This window comes from Podospora pseudopauciseta (assembly GCF_035222475.1).
Source record: "Podospora pseudopauciseta strain CBS 411.78 chromosome 5 map unlocalized CBS411.78m_5, whole genome shotgun sequence".
Classification (NCBI taxonomy): Eukaryota; Fungi; Ascomycota; class Sordariomycetes; order Sordariales; family Podosporaceae; genus Podospora; species Podospora pseudopauciseta.
Genome location: NW_026946665.1, coordinates 1,189,905 through 1,209,326, shown reverse-complemented (window position 1 = coordinate 1,209,326; position 19,422 = coordinate 1,189,905). Strand labels below are relative to the sequence as shown.

Below are 19,422 nucleotides of genomic sequence, written 5' to 3'. Positions count from 1 at the left end.
TTTCTTGTCTGTCTGCTCCAACTGCTGCTCTCACCAGTCGTTGGTGTGTCTGGCCCCGTCCCCTGTTGCCCAACCACCGCACTTTATTTACATTGGATCCGTTGTCCGGGCAAAAAGCTAGACATGGGTGGTGTTGCGGTGCGGGCGCTGAGCTGGCTTTGCGGCTCTTGGCAAAGGCCTAGAGACAGGGGTTATGCGCCGCGTAAAGTGGGAAGATGTCCCACCTGGTGACGCATTGTTGGCTGCTTTTTCACAGTTGAGGGCTTGCTTCCCCAACCTCTCTGTTTTGACAGAACCCAGAAGAGAGCTGCGTCACCCCCTTCAAAAAGACCAACGCTTGCTTCCCTTCTTCCTTCCCCTTGAATCTTAACACTTTCTTGTTAAGGAATCGCGACGGGCAACGCGCTTACTATGGAGCCCGCTTCTGCTCCAGCCCCTCCAACTGGATTGGAACATGGAACGGGCTGAGCACCGAGACTCCGTCTCCGACGTCAACACTTGCTGTCGTTCATCAACTTTGTTGTCGTTGCCTTGATTGAGGATATCGTGGTTATGGTCAGCTTCACTTTTGAGAAAGATATCTATTTAACTTAAAGAACAGTCAGTCGAGACTTCCTTCACTGAATTGCCACCCACATCCGGATTTGTCAGCCATTAGGTGAGGGGGTGATAACCTCCAAATTTAAGACAGCGATGGCATCATCACTTTTCCTCATATAAACCTCATCCCCAAATTTGATGCCTGCATTTTTTACAAAACACCTGTGATTGTCCACTCACCTCCAACAAAATGACGGCCTTCGACATCAAAATCGTCTCCGACGCCATATGCCCATGGGTACGTCTTTCAGCCCTACACAAATGCCATGACCACCACCTCCACAGTCACCAACATGGTCTCCATGCAAGCGCCTCTAACCCTTCCCCCGCCCCCCTCAACCCAGTGTTATCTAGGCAAAAAGCGCCTCGAACGCGCCATCAACCTCTACAAAGCCTCCGTTCCCAACGCCAGCTCCGACACTTTCAAAATCCACTGGCACCCCTTCTACCTCGACCCTTCCCTCCCCAAAACCTCGGTTGACCGCGATGAGCACCTCCTCAAGAAATTCGGCGATCCCAACCGCCTGGCCATGTCCACCATGATGCTCAAGCGCTTCGGCGAAGCCGAGGGCATCAACTTCTCGTTCAAGGCCAGGATCGGAAACACCCGTGACGCCCACCGGCTGGTTCAGCTGGCAAAGACAAAGTCGAACGAGCTCGAAAACAGTGTTATCTCTGCGCTTTTCAAGCTGCATTTCGAGGAAGATGGAGACATCACTTCCCATGACGTTCTGATCGCCGCCGGCGAGAAGGGAGGGCTGGACAAGGCTGAGGTCGAATCCTGGCTCGATGAGGGCAGGGGCGGACCCGAAGTCGACAAGGAGGTTGAGGAGGCGTACCGGGATGGAGTGTCCGGAGTGCCCAATTTCACCATCAATGGAAAGTACAGAGTGGAAGGCGCCCAAGATCCCGAGAAGTTGGTCGAGGTTCTGAAGAGGATAAAGGCTTCTGCTCCTGCTGTCAGCGCTTCTTCCGAAGGAGTAAGCTGCTAGTTTTGAACGTACCCCTGCCGATCATCCTGCATAGAACCTCTCTTGTCAACCTTAGAGTCCCTTGTTCGCATGAGAATATAGCGCAATCATTGCTCAAATATCCATCAACCCCCCAATATCACCTTCCAAGCTCTTCAACTTGGCCTGCAGCTCCCGCCTCTTCCTCTCCAATTTCCTCAGCTCCTCCTCGTCCCGCCGCAAATCTTCCTCTGTGATGTAATCCCCCTTTTCCTCCTCCACATGCTCCATTTCCTCGTCCTCATCCCATTCGTTTCGTTGATTCATGGCCTGCAATTGCACTTGTTGCTCGGCGACCTTTTGCTCGTAATATGCGAGCGTATGCCCTTGCATCTCCCACTTTCTTCTTAGTTGCGGTATCCTCTCCAGCGCTCCAGGTAAGGCATAGACACCACAAAGCTTCTCGGCACCTTGTAGTAGTAGTTCAATGTCGGCCTCGCCTTCCTTGTGTCTACGGGTCAGATGCGCGTGGAGATCACCGCCCAAAACGGCGGCGACGGCGGTGGATCGGCGGGTGGAGGAGTTGGGTGCTGGTCCGGTGGTGACTTCTCCGGCGGCGACGTTGAAGACTGTTTGCCTGCGGTTGGAGGGTTTAGGTTGCTCGGGATGGGGGGTGGTGGTTGGTGGTGGTGGGGGTGCGGGGACGGAGAAGAGGGCGCGTTCGTGGGCTTCGGTGTCGCGGATGAGGGAGGTGATGTCTGGGTTGGAGAGGAGGGCGTTGGTGAAGATTTTCGGTGGGGGGAAACTGGAGGGCGGTTAGAGAAAGGTTGTTGTTGGGGGGTTTCCAGCTTTGTTTACTTTGGGAGAGGGGGGGACGTACGGGAGGCTGTCTATGCCTTCGCAGGAGAGGGCGATTTGGGCGAGGTGGTTTGATATCAAGGACATTATGATTATGTTGTGGGACGAGAAGAAGATGTCGCGTCTGGGAGGCAAGATGTCGCGTCGGGTTTTGGTGTGAATGGGAGACAAAGATGCGATCTACAATTGAGTGCTTGGGCTGGGGTTGGTGGTTATCCGATCTCTTGGCAGATCGATAAACCCCGCGATGAATCACCTCGCTATCACGTGACGGGAATGATTGACAGGCACAGGCACAGACACCAATTCTTGAAGCGCCCCTCGTTATCATTTCTTACAAATTATTTACCTATTTTCGAAGTCGACACGAACCTCACGTTGGGTAAATCCAAGGTGCCCGACTTGATAGTTACCAACCACAGACAGCCTGTCGCAAATGACGCAGTTGTCTCGGCCTGTTCGGTAGCGGTTCCGTCACATGGCAACTGAGCAACGATAACCCGGACCTGACACTGAACAAGCAGCTTTGGACCTCTCGCACCTCGTCGATGAGAGCTCCTGCGAGATCATGTATTCGTGTATTCCTTACACACCGTTTTTTCAAACGGCCGAATGCCATACCTCTCACAGATGAGCACATTTTGTCAACACTCCACCGGCGATGTCTACGGCCCGCTCTCGTGAAGGGCTATGGAAGGATCCCCTGTTCACGACCTGCATGTGCCGGAACGGAGACGCCCAACCGGCACTGGGATATGCCACGCTCCACAGCCTTTTTGGAACCTCCACGGTGCTCTTGAAGAGCTCTGGATTCTCACAGCACAACACCTCAATATCTGGCTCAGCTGCGGAATGACAGAGCCCAAGTTCTCCCGGCGCCTGTGAGCGTATGAATGCGCATCGGCGAAGATGGCAACGGGATCTGCTCATCCAAGCATTTTTTCCCTCTCCTGCCACCCACGTACACAGCAGCAGACACGCATCCTGCAGCCGGCAGAATAATTTTTCTGCCTTCTTTATTGGACAACAAGTCTATTTTTGACGTCCACCTTGGTGGGCCTCTACACCCTGATTCGTTGCCAGTTCCTGTGAAAGGTGCCTGCCCCGGACATCAAGCCTTGTGGACGGACACAGCGGGAGAATGCTGCACGAGGGCTTCCATGCTCGTTTGCGCAGTGGTGATGACACGATGGGACAGTGACAACTCAACCATCAAGACACCGCCTTCGCCCCCTAACGGAGCCGAGGACTCAGACATCCGGCTCTCTGACCGACGGCCGGTTTGTTGTCGTCATGTCGATTGCTTGCGTCCCGCCTGTAACATTTCGTCTGAGAGAAATGTTCAGGGATTAGACGGAGCATTGCTGCCCAAAGGCGCCGCCATCAAGACAAGAACCTGCTGTTGGCGGCTCTTCTTCGTTATTAGTAGTAGGGGGCTTGAAACCCCTGCTGCAACCCATGGCAGCCAGGCACAGGAGAAATATTTGCCAAATTGTATAAGATGGCTCTTGGGTCCGGAGCCCAACCCACCACTCCGAGTATATATGTAGTAGCCCTGTGATAAAAAGCCATCTCCGGACCCGATAAGAGACGTCAGCTGCTTTGTTTTTGTCCTCTGTTGCTCGGACGGACAATTCATTTATTCTACGACACACACCGGACACACAACCTCGCCCCTCCGAGCTGCCGGCTTCCACACACTGGCTTACCCGTCAGACAAGTCAGTCCCTCATCAGTCAGCTCCTTCGTCGGCACCACCAGCGTAGCGCAACGGCGCAAACCAACCAGTCCTTTTTATCGAGCACCCCGCAATTCCCGATTGCTTGCTTTTCGATCCTGCTCAGACACGTTCCCCAATATCGGGAATCAGCCTGGGCTGCACGGAACCGCACCTAGACTCTGGATCGATATTATCATGACAACCAACCGAAGTCCGATATCTTCTCCTCGTTGGAGATTCATTCTTTGGGTCTTGACACCTTGAAAACACCCCGTTCCCGTACCGTACATCTACCTACTCACGCCATTCCGCCCGCCAGCCAGCATTACTTGCATCGCATTGCAGCAGAGCACAGCACAGCACAGTACTGCGCGCGCGCCATTCCATCTTTTCCCCGCCATCTTTTTTTCTTTTGCTCGGTAACCCCCACACTCTCTCCCACGAGAGCGGGCAATCGATAAGACGTTTCCCCAGACGAGACTGGCACCACTCGACACACACCGCTGTGACAGTACCTACCCCAGCAGCAAGCATCTTTTGTTTTACCCATCCGAAACGGAGGGCATAGAAATTCCGTCACCGGTTTTTGCAGCAAGTCCAAAAAAAAAAAAAAACAAAAAAAAAAAAAAACACATCTTGCATCGCCATACTTATTAGACCTACCATGTGGCCCAACGGGAAAATCTCTCAAAACGTCGGGCCTACCTCTCCGCCAGAGACCCCGCGAACGGCTTCCCCGGTTTTTGGCCGCAAAAGCAGCCCCCCGCCCCCCGGGGTGTCTGCGCCCACGCCGCCGCCGCTTCCACACTCCCGTCACCACCACCACCACCATAATCACCTCCGGCCCATGGCGCCCCCCCCCTTGTCGACCGGAGGAGTTCCGGTGGCGTTCAATGGCAGTCGGCCAGATCAATTATCACCACGAACCACCAGCTGTTCCTCTTCCTCGTCGTCGGAAGACGAATCCGACAACGATTCCCAACCCGCCGGGCCATCCCGGTCCGCGACCCCTGAACAGCCACAGCTAGAGCCATCCCCACTTCTACCCCAGATTCCACACATATCGGCCAGGATAGGCCGGTCAGCCTCCATCACAATCGGCCGTGTCATCGCCGAGACGGACTCCAATTTCGTCATTGAGGAGCTCTCCGACTTTGCCGACAGCGACGACGAGAGAGATGGGGTTCTCCGGCCGGATTACATTGAATACGCCGAGTCCAACCGCAGCCGCTCCCGCTCAAGGACGAGACGGCCGGCGGTAATAGACAGGACGTTTATTTTCAGCCTCCACAACCTCAATTGCGACGATGAGTCTGACGAGACGGACCTCGACGAGGCCGAGTATCGCGAGTTTTTGATCAAGAGGAGGGAGGAGAAGAAGAAGAGGAGGATGACGAGCGGGAGCATAGGGAAGAGGACCATCAGTGAGAGCATCGGGAGTGATACTGATTTGGAGGATTTGAAGCCTTGGCTGGGGCCAAATTCGTCGGAGGACCAGACGGGGGGGAGGAGGATGAGGAGACGGGTTAGCATGGTGGATCATCACATGAGAAGGAGGAGCTCGATTTTTCAGCATGAGGCGAGGACGTCGAGGATTGAGGAGTTGGATGAGCCCGAGTCGGATGATGGGGTCTTTTTGGAGGTGGGAGGGGTGGGGGAGAAGTTGGCGAGGGAGTTGCCTTATTATGAGTATGTTAGCATGGAGGTGGATTCGCCCTAGGGTGGGAAGTAATTTAATGGGGGCGGGGAGAGGGGGGAAGAGATTTAATGATGATGATGATGATGATGACGATGACGATGTTGATGATTATGATTATGAGTTGATGATTGGAATATGAAATGTGGAAGCATTGCCCGGGAAATTTACTTTTTGTTGGGGTAAGAGGATTTGAACATTGTGATGACGACTGCTTTGCTTGATTTACGATGAATACCTGATGGAGTGTCTGGATCCCGCTGCTTGATCCTCTCTAACTTGATCATTGGAGTGTTTGAATATCGTGGATTTGCTGATGCAGGCCCTGAAGCTCGGAATTACTAGTTTCAGTAGGTGTGTAGCTGAGCACATTGTGGACAAGAATGGAGACTCCAACTCAGAGACTATGCCCAAGAGGCTTCAAAAGACTGTCACGGTCCTTGGATTGTCATCAGACAGCTTGAAGAACTGTTTCAGCGTCTAATGTGTAGTGATCTGGTGCCCCTTTTTTTATTCACAATTCGGTGAGGCACTCGACAAGCCTGAGTGCTATATTCCCAAACAGACACTGGCAAAACAGCTACAGGCAAGAAGAATTGTTCGTGAACTTGAGAAAAAGATTTGACTGAGATTTCATGAAGAGCAATGCCTTTACTCGCTCAAAAGATTCCGCCACTTCTTTTCTGCTTAATGCTTTGTTCTGTTGTTTAGGACTTGTGAGCTCCCTGTTTCCCCTGATGTCTCAGAAGACAAGAGCGCCGGCGCCGGCGCGGGTCTCGAAAACTCCGCCTTTTCGTAGGGCTAGACTATCCAATATCAATGCTAAGATATTTTTTTTTCTTTGCAAATTTGATCAAGCAGCAAGTTGGCAAAATATTTGCAAGAGTTCATGGCAAAGTGCTGGCAGTAAGGCTCTGATATATGGCAAACCGCACGGACCATTGTCCCCCTACCATATTGCGGTAAGTTCCGACACGATTTCAACGACACGCCTCGCGTCACGCTTCCAGGTTGTTCGACTTCATCTTCCTCAATTTCATCTCCCCTCGTCATCAAATCGAGGGCCGTCAACAAGCCCGTCGAGAAATCTTCTGTCTTTGGAGACGCTTCGCTTTTTTTTTTTTCCCCTATCACAGAGGCATACACTTCTGCTTCCATATCAGCAGCTAATTGACCCTACTGTAGATACTCGCTCGATACAAGGTCTCGAAGCCGCTGCGACCCGGTACAGGCTCCAGAGTAGCGACCTGAACAATCCTTCTGTCATTCCGAACAAAGCGGACAAGATGAACCAAGCGCCCGGCCAGGGGATGGCTGGTCAGCCGAATGGTCAGGGAATTCAAGGTCCTGGTGGCGTCCCGAACCGGCCGACCGGTGTTCCTCCCCCGAACAATGTTCCACTATACCGGCCAGAACAGATGCAGCAAATCCACATCCTGACGGCCGAAGAGAAGTCTAAATATACCCAGGGTCTGGCTGCGCTCTGGAAAATGCACGACAACTCCCCCCCGGGTTCCCAGGAGCAGATGACTGCGAAAAACAAGATCGCCGACTTCGGTCGCATGCTAGCCTCCAAGGTCACTAGCCGTCGACAGCATGCTCAGCAGGCAGCACAAGCGAACCAAGTTAACCAGGCCACACAGGTTCAAGTTCAGCAGCAGCAAATGCAGCAACGCGCTGCTCAACAAGCCCAGGCCGCCCAACAGGCTCAACAGCAGCAGCTTCAGCTCCAACAGCAGCTTCAGCTCCAGCAGCAGGCACAGCAACAGCTTCAGCAACACAACGGACAAGCCCAGGCCAACCAGGGCAATGCCGGACCGAATGTTCAGGGCGCTGGCGGAATGCCAGGAGGGGTTCAGGCTCAGGGTCAAGCGCAGACAGGAGGCCAGGCTGGACAGGTGGCTGGGGGCGCAAATCGAGCTCTTCAGGGGCAACCTCGCCCGATGCCGCCTTATATCGCTTCACACATAGCTGAACTCATCTTCACCCCGCCGGCCAACACGACTGACAAAGCAAAGTGGCTGGAGACGGTCAAGAACCAGTACGCCCGGGCTCTCATCCAGTCGGAAACCAGCAGGAACAGCATGAGGCAGCTTGATGCACTGATGAAACCTGGGCTGTCACCGAACGATGCAGAGCAGATCAAGAAGAAGAGGGAGATCTTTGAGAAGATGCACAACGAGGGGCTCAATCTGGCGAATAGTATCAGGAAACAGTTCGTTACCAACAAACCAGGCAGCACTCCCAACGGCACTCCGGGAGCTGGCAGTGGTAGTGGTGGTGATGCAGCAGCGGCAGCAGGCCAGGCTGGAGCAGGTGTTGGTGGAGCGGGGGTGACTGGTGTGCCGGGAGGAGCAATGCAGCCAGCCACGGCAGCCGTCAGTGCAGCGTTTGAAGCTGCCAAAAAGCAGCAGCTGGCTGCGGGTCGCATGGCGGGACCTGGAGCAGTGAACAACAACCAGCCCCCACAGCAACAGCAGCAGCAGCAGCAGCAGCAGCAGGCACCGTCGCAAGCACAGCAGCACCCGCATCAGACTCCATCCCAGACCCCGGCCACTCCGGTGCAGTCGCAAACCACTCCCATCTCACAAGCGCCGTCCAACCAAGTGCCTCTGCCACAGTCGCAGTCACAGTCGCATTCACAGCCTCCGACCCAGGCCATTAAGGTTGAGCCTGGCACCCAACCCACTCCGGTGCCTGCGCCTCTCAACACTGCACTCGCTGCTGCGCGCGGCGGCATACCTTCGGCCGGAACTCCTACCCAAAACTCGGCCCGCATCCAGACTCCCCAGTCAGCGACTCCCAACATTAGCAATATCCAACCACTTACTCACGCCGCGGCTGTCAACGCTGCCGCTGTCAACTCGGCCTCGCAGTCCCGCCCCGGATCCATTGCTGGACCCCCGCCCAACACGACACCGGGCAGCGCTCCACCTCCGTCGGCTTCCATCGCAACCGGCCCGCAAGGTCACTCTCACGCGCACCCATCGCAACAACAGATTCAGACCCAAGCTTCCGCCATGAACACCAAGTTCGCCATCCCCAAGACTTTAGATGAGAAGGCCATCAAGGCTCCTCAACCGGTGCCGCACATTGGCGGCATTGGCAGCGGTCGTCCCACGCTCAGCGGTGGCGGCGGCACTGCCGGCGGTGTTTTGAACCAGCCCGTCCTCCCCAAGACGCCAGCCTACCAGATCGAAGGCGAGGGCGAGCGCATCCTTAACAAGAAGAAGCTCGACGAGTTGGTTCGCCAGGTTTGCGGTGGGACTGCCGAGGGTCAAGATGGCAACATGTTGACTCCGGATGTTGAAGAGGTCAGCGATTCATTCATTTTATCTCTTTTCTTTCACAGTTGCTAACTTTTTACCATAGTCGGTACTGAACCTCGCCGATGCCTTCATCGACAACGTCCTCCATCAGGCTTGCCGCAACGCCAAGGAGCGCGGGTCTAAGGTGCTCGAGATCCGCGACTTGCAGCTTGTCCTGGAACGAACGTACAATATCCGCATCCCAGGCTATTCTTCCGAGGAGCTTAGGACCGTCAGGAAGATGCAGCCCAACAGCTCCTGGATCAAGAAGATGAGTGCTGTTCAGGCGGCCAAGGTTGTGCCTGGCAAGGGGGATCTTTAGATTCTCTCTTTTTTTCGTTCTTTCTTTTTACAGAGGGGGTTTCATGCTTGGCTTGAGCAAAAGTAATTAGACGGAGCACAGTCGCTTTTTTTATGTGTTGGTATGGGTTTTGTAAGGCGGGTTTTTTATTTCTATTTTCTTCTTTCGTCTCGGGCGTCATGGCAAGGCATGGAATGGGATGGGGGGAATTACTGATACCTTGGGATTTTGGAGGGAATAAGGGGGGGGGCGGGAGGGATCATTACATGAAAAGGAAACCAGTCATCATGCTTAGTCATGTAGGGTAGCAGCGTAGCCTTGGTCTGAGGTCGGGCTGTTAATCAATCGCTTTTGCTGTCATCTCTGAGGGAGTGTTTCTACATATGTGATATCCAATGTCTCATCATCTCGAGACAAAACGGGAGAAGACGTCAAGTTGCTGTAAGACCCAATTAGGGAAAAGGTGGGGCAACAGGCAGCAAATCGACAACGTCACAAGAGCTGATCCCAGTGGTTCAGCCTCTGCCCGAAAGTGGGTCAGGGAGCTTCCAGCTGCAATGGCAAGTACCGGGCGCCCAATGAGATACCTCCGCACGCCTGCCAGTTGCGGGCAAAACCTCAGGTACCGATGGCCAGGGCTGCGTACTTGGAACCGCTGCCTTGCCTGCCTGTTGGTCCGTGCTGCCGCGTTGTTCGTTCGGCTGCTGCTTGCTTTGTGTGGACTGCTCGCTCATCACAATCAATCAATCCATCTTTGGGGGGCAAGGCAAGGCAAAGCTTTCTTGCATCGACGTTTGACGACTTTTTCTTTTTTTCTTTCTTTCTTCTTCAAGGAATTATTGACCTTGAAGTTTTCTCCACGAGTTATTTATTTTCGACGAAGAGCAGTCGACCGAGTACGTGTGCGTGCGTGCCACTTTCCTCCCAACACGAGCTACCTATCTATCTACTGCCTAGGTTCGTTTTGGCTGACATCAACAACGACACTACAGACAAGCGTGACGATCGAAACCGAACTCAACCGGCGGGCGGGTGTTTCGGTTAACAAACGACGAACGACAAAATATGCCTGGAAAGACACCCGACAGGGAACCTGCCAGAGGAGGGAACAACAACAACAACAACAACAACAACAACAAAATGAAGGGCAAGGGAAAGAAGGGAGAGGATGAGAAGATGACGGTTGTTGTGCCGCCGAGCAAGAAGAAGGAGGATGTGGAGGGGGATGTGGTGGTTATGGAGGGGGTTGAGAATGAGGGGGAGGGGGAGGATCCGGTTGAGAAGACTGTTGCTGGTAGGTTTCATCCCGTGTGGTGATGTGGTGGTGGTGATTAACGAGGAAAACAGACATCAAGAGCAACTTTGCTCTCTTGGACCGTGCCGTTGCGCTTTTTGATGCTCGATTCACCCTTCGTGCGCTGCGGTCGGTGTCGTCGATTCGGAAACGGCTGACGGGGGATGTTTTGGCGAGGGTTGTTGCTGAGACGTACATGGCGAGCTCGTCTGGGGCCGAGATTGCGGTTGGTTTGTTGAAGGCGATTGGACGGGAGGAGGTGCAGCTGGGTGGGAAGGTGGGAGGAGGGGGGGGGGAGATGGAGATTGACAGTGAGCCGACGACCAAGGCTGGTTCTGGGAAGAATGGGGTGAAGAAGGAGCAGAAGGAGGTTATTCCCGAGATTGGTGTCTTTTTGGGCATTCTCACGCAGGTGTTGCTGCATGACGGCAAGCAGTGGCAGCAGGGGCTGGAGTTTTCGAGGTACCTGATTGAGAAGATCCAGGAGCTCAACCGTCGTGCGCTCGATGGGCTTTCGGCCAAGGTGTACTTTTACTTTGAGCTGTTTGCCGAGCAGCTTGCGCCCTTGCCGCCGTCGTCGCAGTCGACGATTGTGGCGATTCGGCCGACGCTGCTTGCTGCGCTGAGGACGGCGGTTCTGCGCAAGGATACGGACACGCAGGCTTCGGTTATTGTGCTGCTGCTCCGGAGCTACCTGTTGACGTCGCACATTTCCCAGGCGGATTTGTTGGTTTCGCACACGCAGTTTCCCGAGAATGCGGCGAATAACCAGGTTGCGAGGTACTTGTACTATCTCGGCAAGGTGCGGGCCATTCAGCTGCTTTATACTGAGGCTCACAACCACTTGACCGCCGCCACACGCAAGGCGCCTTCTAGCGCGTGTGCTCTTGGGTTCGGCCAGACTGCCACCAAGCTGTTGCTTGTGGTTGAGCTGTTGATGGGCGACATCCCCGACCGCGCGACCTTTCGACAGCCTGCCATGGAGGCTTCGCTCCACCCTTACTTTTTGCTCGTCCGGGCTGTCCGGGTGGGTGATTTGGAGGACTTTGAGAGCGTTGTTGTTCAGCACGGGGACACCTTCCGCCGGGATGGGACGTATACTCTTATCTTGCGCCTACGCCAGAACGTCATCAAGACGGGGATCCGGATGATGAGCTTGAGCTACAGCCGGATTTCGCTTCGGGATATCTGCATCCGGCTGCATCTTGGCAGCGAGGAGAGCGCCGAGTACATCGTGGCCAAGGCGATCCGGGATGGGGTTATCGAGGCGACGCTGGATAGGGAGAAGGGGTACATGAAGAGCAAGGAGGTGGGGGATGTTTACGCCACGAGCGAGCCGGGGGAGACGTTTCACGATCGGATCAGGGCTTGTTTGAGTTTGCATGATGAGAGTGTCAAGGTACGTCTGCGCCGACTGATTGTGAGATGAGTGGAATGAGGTTGCTGACATGATGATGATGATGATGATAGGCTATGAGGTTCCCTATGAACCAGCACCGTCTTGAACTCAAGAACGCTCAGGAGGCGAGGGAGAGGGAGAGGGAGATGGCGAAGGAGATTCAAGAGGGGGATCTGGACGAGGATGATTTGGGGGGGGAGTTTGAGGGGATGTAATTTGGGGGGTGGGTGCGCGTGTCAGGGACGTTTACTGTAGTTTTTTTTAACCTCGTTTTCTCGCTCCAGCCTCTGGTCTCTCTTTTTGATGTTTCTTGTACCTTTACAACTTACACTACCATATTGGGGAAGGGTGGGAGGGGAGGCAGCGAGAGATTGGAAGGGGGCAGGGGGATGGGGAGAATTAGACGAAGACGCGGTGAGAAATATGAGCAGCGTTGTTTTGATACTGTTCCTCCGGTGATCTGACATGGGATTGGATGGCAAAAGGTTTGTATTATTTCAAGTTTTCTTTCGCAACATATGAGCTGACTCTTGCCCCGCCTTTTGCTCATGGCAAAATGTAAACACACAACCTCTTTGCCATTGCTCAAAATGCAAATCATTATTCCCATAACCCTTCCCCTACCCTTGACCAACCCAGCCAGTGTCCGAAAGCAAACGCATTACAAAATCTTATGATGTCCACACTGAAACCCTTCCCTCGAACCCATCATCCCCCTACAAAGCCTTCACACTCTGAAAAAACGGATTCCCCTCCAACCTCTCATCGCTCCTGACCAGCTCCCTCAACCTCTCCACCATTTCTTGCTTCGTCATCCCCCCCCCCTTGACCTGATCCTTCCACTTCACCAGCACATCCTTCAACAACGCGCTCCCCTCCTCCACATCCCCCTTCCCATACTTGACACTCCCCGCCTCGTGCTTACTTGTAAAATCCTCCAGCTCGTCCGCCTTCCGCTTCGCCATCCTGACAACCTTGTCCGGAAACCTCACCAGCTCGGCGACATGAATCCCAAAGCTCTGGTCGCAGATCCCCGGAGCGAGTTTATACAGCAGCGTCACCTCCCTCTTCACGTCCCTGTCGCTCGTAATATGCGCCGTAACATGCAGGTTCTGAACCTGCGGGTACTTTTCCGCGAGGGCGGTCAGCTCATGAAAATGAGTCGCAAACAGGGCAAAACACCCGATCTGTTGGATTATGTGCTCCGAAATCGCCCACGCGAGACCGAACCCGTCGTACGTCGACGTTCCGCGGCCTAGCTCGTCGATGATAATCAGGGATTCGGAGGTGGCTGACTTGAGAATGTTGGCTGTTTCGAGCATTTCGGCCATAAAGGTTGATACCCCCTTTAGTTGCGAGTCGCTTGCCCCCACGCGGGCGAGGATCGAATCAAAGATGGTCAGCTCGGCCGACTCGCAGGGGACGAAGGAGCCGATTTGTGCCATGAGGGCTATGACGCCTATCTGGCGGATGTAGGTTGACTTGCCGCCCATGTTTGGGCCTGTGATGATCAGGAAGGAAGAACTGTCGCGGGTGAGGGAGACGTCGTTGGTGATGAAGGTGACGTCGTCTTGCATTTCCATGCAAGGGTGGCGGGCTTCGGTGAGGATCGTTTGTCCTTGACCTCGTGGGTGGATTTTGGGACGGGTGTAGGAGACGGGGGCGTTCTCTGCGCAGTGGGCGAGGGAGACGATCACGTCCAGATGGGCGAGGACGCCGCCTAGCTTTTCGAGAACGGGGCAGTACGAGGCTGCTACGCTGACAACTTCGTTGACGAGGCCGGATTGGGTTCTGTTGTAGTTTTGGGAGAGCTGGTCGAATTCCCGGCGGTAGGCTTGGAGGGTTTTGGTGGTGAAGTAGACTCCATTCTTCTGGGTTGAGCATTCCTGATAGCGGGACTTGTTGCGGATGCAGCCTGCTTCTGTCCGGGTCAGGCGCATGCACCAGCCGTGGACTTTGTGGTTCTCGAGAAAGATCTTCTTGTCACGCTCTTGGTCGAGGTCGTTGGCTGCTTCGGAGAATTCCTTGTCCATGTCTGAGCGGAGCTTGTCGAGGCGCTTGCGGATGACGCGGAGGCCGTCGTCGAAGTCGGGTTTGATGATGAACTCGTGGTTTTCGAGGGCGTCGAGGTCGACGGTGGTTTCGACCATTTCTTGGAGTTTGACTAGACTGTTGGAGAGCTCGCGGAGTTTGTTGGTGTAAGCCTCATCGAGGGGGTCACGGGCAGCTTCGTCCATCACTCCCTCGAGTGTGCCTAGGAAGCCGGGCAGGCGGATGACAACCTGGTAAGCTCTGACGACATCTTCGAGGGTTGCCTTCTTTCGCTGAAAGCGCTTAGATAGCCTGTACAAGTCAGGGATAGACCTGAGGTGCTCCTCCTGCATAGTCTGTCGAAGCTCAGTGTCGTTGACAAACACCTCGACAAGCTGCTGACGCTTCTCAATCTCGGCCTTGTCCATCAGGGGCTGCTTCAACCATTGAGACAACAGCCTGCTACCAACAGGAGTCTTGCAGTGGTTCAAGAGACCATACAGACTCATGGTCTTGGCACCATCCCTGGCACCGGGCATGAGATTGAGGGCTTTGAGCGCGGCGGCATCAAGCTTCATGAACTGGGCAAGGTCGTGCTGGTAGAGCTGATATTGTCCAAAGTTGGAAGGGTCGTGTAAAACACCAAGATACTTGATCAGAGCAGCTGCTGAGCCCATAGCAAGTTTTAAGTCGGTCTGTGGGAGTAACGTCGCAGACCGCTCGTCCTTCAGCAGCCTTGCCAGATCCTGTTCAATGTCCTTGGTGCCAAACTCGCCTGCTGGTCTCTCCGAAACGGCAATGCCACAGCTGTCGAGGATTTGTCTCAGCTTTGCCAGCTCTGGATCCTTGTTTTTCTCTGCCTTGTCAATCTGCATGAGGCACTCCTTGACGCCGAGTTGAATGACCAGAGACTCAAAGTTGGAGTACAGATCGTTGTCGAGAAACTCGCTGACACCGAGCTCTCTTACGCTGGCATCGGCAAAGCACACGCCAACCGTCCTGCCTTCTGATGCCTTGGCTGTGATTTTGACGGCCAAGATCACTGGCGCCCCCTCGAACTGCCCTCCAAGTTCGTCCTCGACATCTTGCAGGTTGCCTGGCGAGGCTTGCTTCACAATCTTCCAGTTCATGCGGCCGTTGGGGCTGGCATAAATCTCGATTCTCTTTCCCAGCTTGTATAACGCTTCCCGAAGGAACTGCCTGAAGACGGTGACAGTCATGGTGACTGATGGCAGGCCGGTGTGGTCATTTTTGCCCAGTTGTCTGACAACCGAGGTGGTCTTGTAGACAGTGCGCGCGATGAAATTGGCATCTTCTCCGTGTGCAGTGTACCAGTCACCTCGATCGAATATGCGAATCACGTCCTCGTCGACCTTGGGAAGGGACTTGTAGTATCGGATGAAGCCGTGCTCATCATCGACCTGTTGGTGTCTTTGTTAGACATGTTCAGCAGTTGAGGAAGACAAGGTCAGTATTACCTTGAGCTCTGGTCTGGAAGACATGTTGGCTGTGGCTGTGATTTGGTTCTGTACACTCTCAAAGTTGTACAGGCTTTGGTGACATCCCGAAGTTGAGATGGATGGGGAACCAAAATGTCGGGATTGTCAATTTAGGTGACTTGCCCACCCCTGGTCTTGGGAGACGCGACTCAATTAAAGAAGACGCGCCTCAGCGCGCTGTCCAGCCAACCAACTAAGCCTTCACCGCCCGGTAACCCCAGCTTGTGGTGGGGTAATTCTGCCACTGTCCTGCACTAAAAAATTAAAGCTCCGGTCACCACCCCACCTCCGGGAGCAGCTCAAGTGAATTGACAATTGCAGACCAAGTGAATATTACTTGCCATTGTTCACTTCTCTTGTAATTTACCCTTCCACCACTGTATAAGCACCGTCTTTTCCAGTTCTCACATCCTCTTTTCTCGGAATTCCACCTGCCATCTTTACGTTTCCCTTTGCTACAAACCTCCCGTCAAGCTACTACCCGTAGCAAGCGACATGGCTACCGTAACCGATCCGCAAACCGTCGCACCGGACGTCGAGATGACCGACTCTCTGGCCACCACCAGCGACTCCAATAACCTCTCGACTGCCAATGGCAAACGCAAGGCCGACACCGATGTCAGCGAGCTCGATAACAGAACCATCAAGAAGAACACCCCCTCTGTCAACAACGACGAGCAGCCAGCCAACCCCTCCGAGGCTGCCATCGATACCAACATGATCCCGGCCGAGCAAGCTGGGCAGACTCCGGCTTCGACCGAAACCCCTGCCACCGAAGAGGTCAAGCCTGGTCCCTCCAAGCGCGAGCTCAAGAAGTTGCGCAAACAAGCCGCCTATGAAGCCTACGCCGAGCAGCGCAAGCAGAAGCGCAAAGATAAGCGCCACGAGAAGCAAGCCCAGCGTCGAGAAGAGAAGGAGGAGTTGATGGCTAAAGCTGTCGAGAAGGGACTCGACCCAATGGCCCTCATTCCCACCAAGAAGCCTCTCGAACCCAACTTCCTCCCCATCTCCGTTGTCATCGACTGCGACTTCGAGCAATACATGCGCGAAGGAGAACTGATTTCCCTGTCAAGCCAGCTCACCAGATCGTACGCAATGAACCGCAAGGAGAAAAACCAAGCCCATCTGTCACTCAGCGGGTTTGGGGGCAAGCTCAAGGAAAGATTTGAGACAAAGCTCAAGAACACCCACCTCAACTGGAAGAATGTGATCATTACCGAAAACAACTTTGTCGACTGCGCCCAGCAAGCTATCGACAAGTTTATTCAGCCTTATACCGCGTACAACCTTCCCGATCACGTCGCTTCGAAGGAGACGGGCAACGTCCCTCACATGAGTCTCGATGAGAAGTTTGATAACAAGTCGACCGAGGATGTCGAGGAGGACAGTGTCCACAAGAACATTGTCTACCTCACTTCCGACTCGCCGTATACCCTCGACAGACTGGAACCAGGGACCGCGTACATCATTGGAGGGTTGGTCGATCGCAACAGGGAGAAGGGTCTTTGCTACAAGAGAGCGCAAGAACACAAGGTTCGCCATGCGAAGTTGCCGATCGGGGATTTCATGGCCATGCAGAGCCGGTTTGTCTTGACGACGAACCAGGTGGTGGAGATTATGGGGAAGTGGCTGCAGTGTGGTGACTGGGGGCAGGCCTTTTTGGAGGTGATCCCGAAGCGGAAGGGTGGTGTGCTGAAGGAGGGTGATGGAAGTCAAGCTGGGGGTGATGACGAGGGGAATGTCAAGGAGGAGGATACCAAGGAGGATCAGAAGGAGGATGAGCCGGACAAGTCGACCGACACTGAGATCAAGCCGGAGATGGATTAGAACCCCTCTCCCAATCAGACAATGGCCGCCACTCCTCCCACTCAGACAGCCACCGCTGGACTCGTCACCAGAGAAGGGAGACGCGTGGAAAGCGACACCGAGAGTGACTCGGACGATGACATGGAGGATATCCCTAAGCAAGAGAGGCCCCAGGTGCAAAGTCCTCATACCTATACTTCTGGGGTTTGGGAACCCCCCGAGGTCAGAGTCGCCAAGCGTGGCAATCCGATCGAGGATTGGCGCAAGCGAATGTGGATCTCGACCGAGGAAAAGAGACGTTTCCGGCTCTTGAAGCGTGAGATGGGGATCGAGAAAGGGGAGTTTTTTTTTTTTTTTTTTGTGAAATGAGGGTCTTGGTGGATGCGTTTGCTGGAGGAAGACGAGGAGGATGAAGAGCCGGAGGCAGAATGCACGGATGGGTTAGGTAGGCGCCAGGTTGGATTGGAGGATGGGACTGGAAGTCTCGGACAACATGGGCAGATGTTCATATGTGAATATGGGGACGTGGTAGATTCCGGGCATCGCTACGAGGGATCCATGGTTTTTTTAAGGGAAAGGTTTCTGAAAGAGGTTTCTTTTGAGTGTTAGATACCCCCCAACTTGATGCAGTGCTTTTGGAGCCCTGATTTGATATTTAATTCTCTGGTTGTTTGTGATGGCATATTTTTGCGGGTGATGTTGAGAACGGCCCGGTTGTGTCGGCACAAGCTTTCCTTGGTTGTTCTTGAGTTTGGTTGTGGAGGTGGGCGGACGATCAGTTCCGTTTCTAGATGCAGGAGCTGGACCCTGATCATCGTCTTGAACAACTGAGGGTTTACGGCAGTTCTCGAATGATCCAGTGAGTTGATTCGTTGTTCAATCTACTGTCATCAAATATCTCTGTTGCCTTGAGTGAGGTTTCTATCGGTGTTCAAGGTCTGATGTCTGAGCGCCGTATGATTCGTTACTGTGGCTCGGATTCGGGCTTGCACAAAGAGCTCGCCCCTGAGCCACATGGTATTAATCTAGGTGGGAGCCTTTACAATATGATTGTCTTGCCAGCCGGCTCATAATCAAAACAAAGCGTCCATCTCTCAAGCAGAAACGCTGCATGTCAGCATCGTGAGTTCAGGACGCTAACTTGATGGCGGGGAACTACCCCGCAATATCAGATCAGTGGGACGAGGTGACTTGGCAACTCCCGGCCTTGCATTGCCGAAGCTGACGAACCTGGACGTGTTGAGGAGGTTGAATTGATTTATTTATTCTCCGGGTTAATATCGATTCCCGCTATCGTCAAAGCCACCGGTTGAATGACATACTGCATCTACGCCAGGCCAGCTTGAATCAGCCGTGTCAAGCAAGTTATGTAGAGACGGGAATGTCAAAGCTTCATCCCAACCTCGAGGTAGCCTAACTGGCCGCTAAAGATCTGTTACGTTAAAACGGCAGAGGATTTGAACGGCTATAGTGTTGTATCCCCCCCCCCCCTCTTCATCCTTTACAACAGAAAGACGCAAGGAAGTCAACAGGTGTCCGATTGCCGTTTGGAGCAAGACATATCCAATGCCAAGAAATATCCAACCACCAAGCAGACGCCCCCCCTCCCTCAAGACGACAGGGGGGCAGCTTTGCCATCGGCTTGGCACGCATGCGCTTTCCCACCCACCAGGCCAGACAACCCTTGAATGATTGATGAACCGCCTTCCTCTTTCTGACCATTGCTCTCTTTTCCATGATTTTTCCGGGACATCTTGGCTTGGGTTAAGTGAGTTCTGGCCTTCCCTCTTGCTCTTTCCTATTCACTTGTCACCTGAGAAGCTGGCTTTTACTGACCTTTCCCATGGGGCAGCGATAGCTCTCCTGAATATTGAATAGGGTCGGTCATCCGCCATGCCATCCACTTGGAGATATTGGCTTTTTGAATAACGCCCCCCCTTGGCTGGCTGGCTCTTTTTTG

The 19,422-nt window shown here is 53.9% G+C and overlaps 8 protein-coding genes across 8 annotated transcripts; 5 read left to right on the top strand and 3 right to left on the bottom strand.

Moving 5' to 3' along the window:
• The first annotated feature begins 267 nt into the window (after positions 1–267).
• QC763_0076400 (uncharacterized protein) lies at positions 268–1,636 on the top strand. The gene is made up of 2 exons (XM_062906043.1): positions 268–838; positions 945–1,636. Exons 1-2 carry the CDS (start codon positions 791–793, stop codon positions 1,590–1,592), a joined length of 696 nt encoding a protein of 231 aa, XP_062764951.1. The 5' UTR covers positions 268–790; the 3' UTR covers positions 1,593–1,636.
• Positions 951–1,663, bottom strand: QC763_0076390 (uncharacterized protein; the record flags this gene model as incomplete). The annotated part of the gene is made up of 2 exons (XM_062906042.1): positions 951–1,548; positions 1,605–1,663. 2 exons carry the CDS (start codon positions 1,661–1,663, stop codon positions 951–953), a joined length of 657 nt encoding a protein of 218 aa, XP_062764950.1.
• Positions 1,664–1,685: 22 nt separating this feature from the next.
• Positions 1,686–2,782, bottom strand: QC763_509450 (uncharacterized protein; the record flags this gene model as incomplete). Its single annotated transcript, XM_062913530.1, has 2 exons — positions 2,431–2,782; positions 1,686–2,355 (listed from the first exon to the last, which is right to left on the bottom strand). Exons 1-2 carry the CDS (start codon positions 2,493–2,495, stop codon positions 1,686–1,688), a joined length of 735 nt encoding a protein of 244 aa, XP_062764949.1. The 5' UTR covers positions 2,496–2,782.
• A 2,010-nt stretch (positions 2,783–4,792) lies between these two features.
• Positions 4,793–5,848, top strand: QC763_509430 (uncharacterized protein; the record flags this gene model as incomplete). The annotated part of the gene is made up of 1 exon (XM_062913529.1): positions 4,793–5,848. One exon carries the CDS (start codon positions 4,793–4,795, stop codon positions 5,846–5,848), a length of 1,056 nt encoding a protein of 351 aa, XP_062764948.1.
• A 972-nt stretch (positions 5,849–6,820) lies between these two features.
• On the top strand, positions 6,821–9,667 carry TAF12 (Transcription initiation factor TFIID subunit 12). The gene is made up of 2 exons (XM_062913528.1): positions 6,821–9,138; positions 9,197–9,667. Exons 1-2 carry the CDS (start codon positions 7,111–7,113, stop codon positions 9,452–9,454), a joined length of 2,286 nt encoding a protein of 761 aa, XP_062764947.1. The 5' UTR covers positions 6,821–7,110; the 3' UTR covers positions 9,455–9,667.
• Positions 9,668–10,130: 463 nt separating this feature from the next.
• RPN3 (26S proteasome non-ATPase regulatory subunit) lies at positions 10,131–12,478 on the top strand. The gene is made up of 3 exons (XM_062913533.1): positions 10,131–10,727; positions 10,781–12,126; positions 12,198–12,478. Exons 1-3 carry the CDS (start codon positions 10,499–10,501, stop codon positions 12,339–12,341), a joined length of 1,719 nt encoding a protein of 572 aa, XP_062764946.1. The 5' UTR covers positions 10,131–10,498; the 3' UTR covers positions 12,342–12,478.
• Positions 12,479–12,573: 95 nt separating this feature from the next.
• On the bottom strand, positions 12,574–19,145 carry msh2. The gene is made up of 2 exons (XM_062913527.1): positions 15,636–19,145; positions 12,574–15,578 (listed from the first exon to the last, which is right to left on the bottom strand). The coding sequence occupies exons 1-2, from the start codon at positions 15,657–15,659 to the stop codon at positions 12,843–12,845; spliced, it is 2,760 nt and encodes a 919-aa protein (XP_062764944.1). The 5' UTR covers positions 15,660–19,145; the 3' UTR covers positions 12,574–12,842.
• On the top strand, positions 16,152–17,483 carry TRM10 (tRNA (guanine(9)-N(1))-methyltransferase; the record flags this gene model as incomplete). Its single annotated transcript, XM_062913526.1, has 1 exon — positions 16,152–17,483. One exon carries the CDS (start codon positions 16,152–16,154, stop codon positions 17,481–17,483), a length of 1,332 nt encoding a protein of 443 aa, XP_062764945.1.
• Positions 19,146–19,422: the final 277 nt, after the last annotated feature.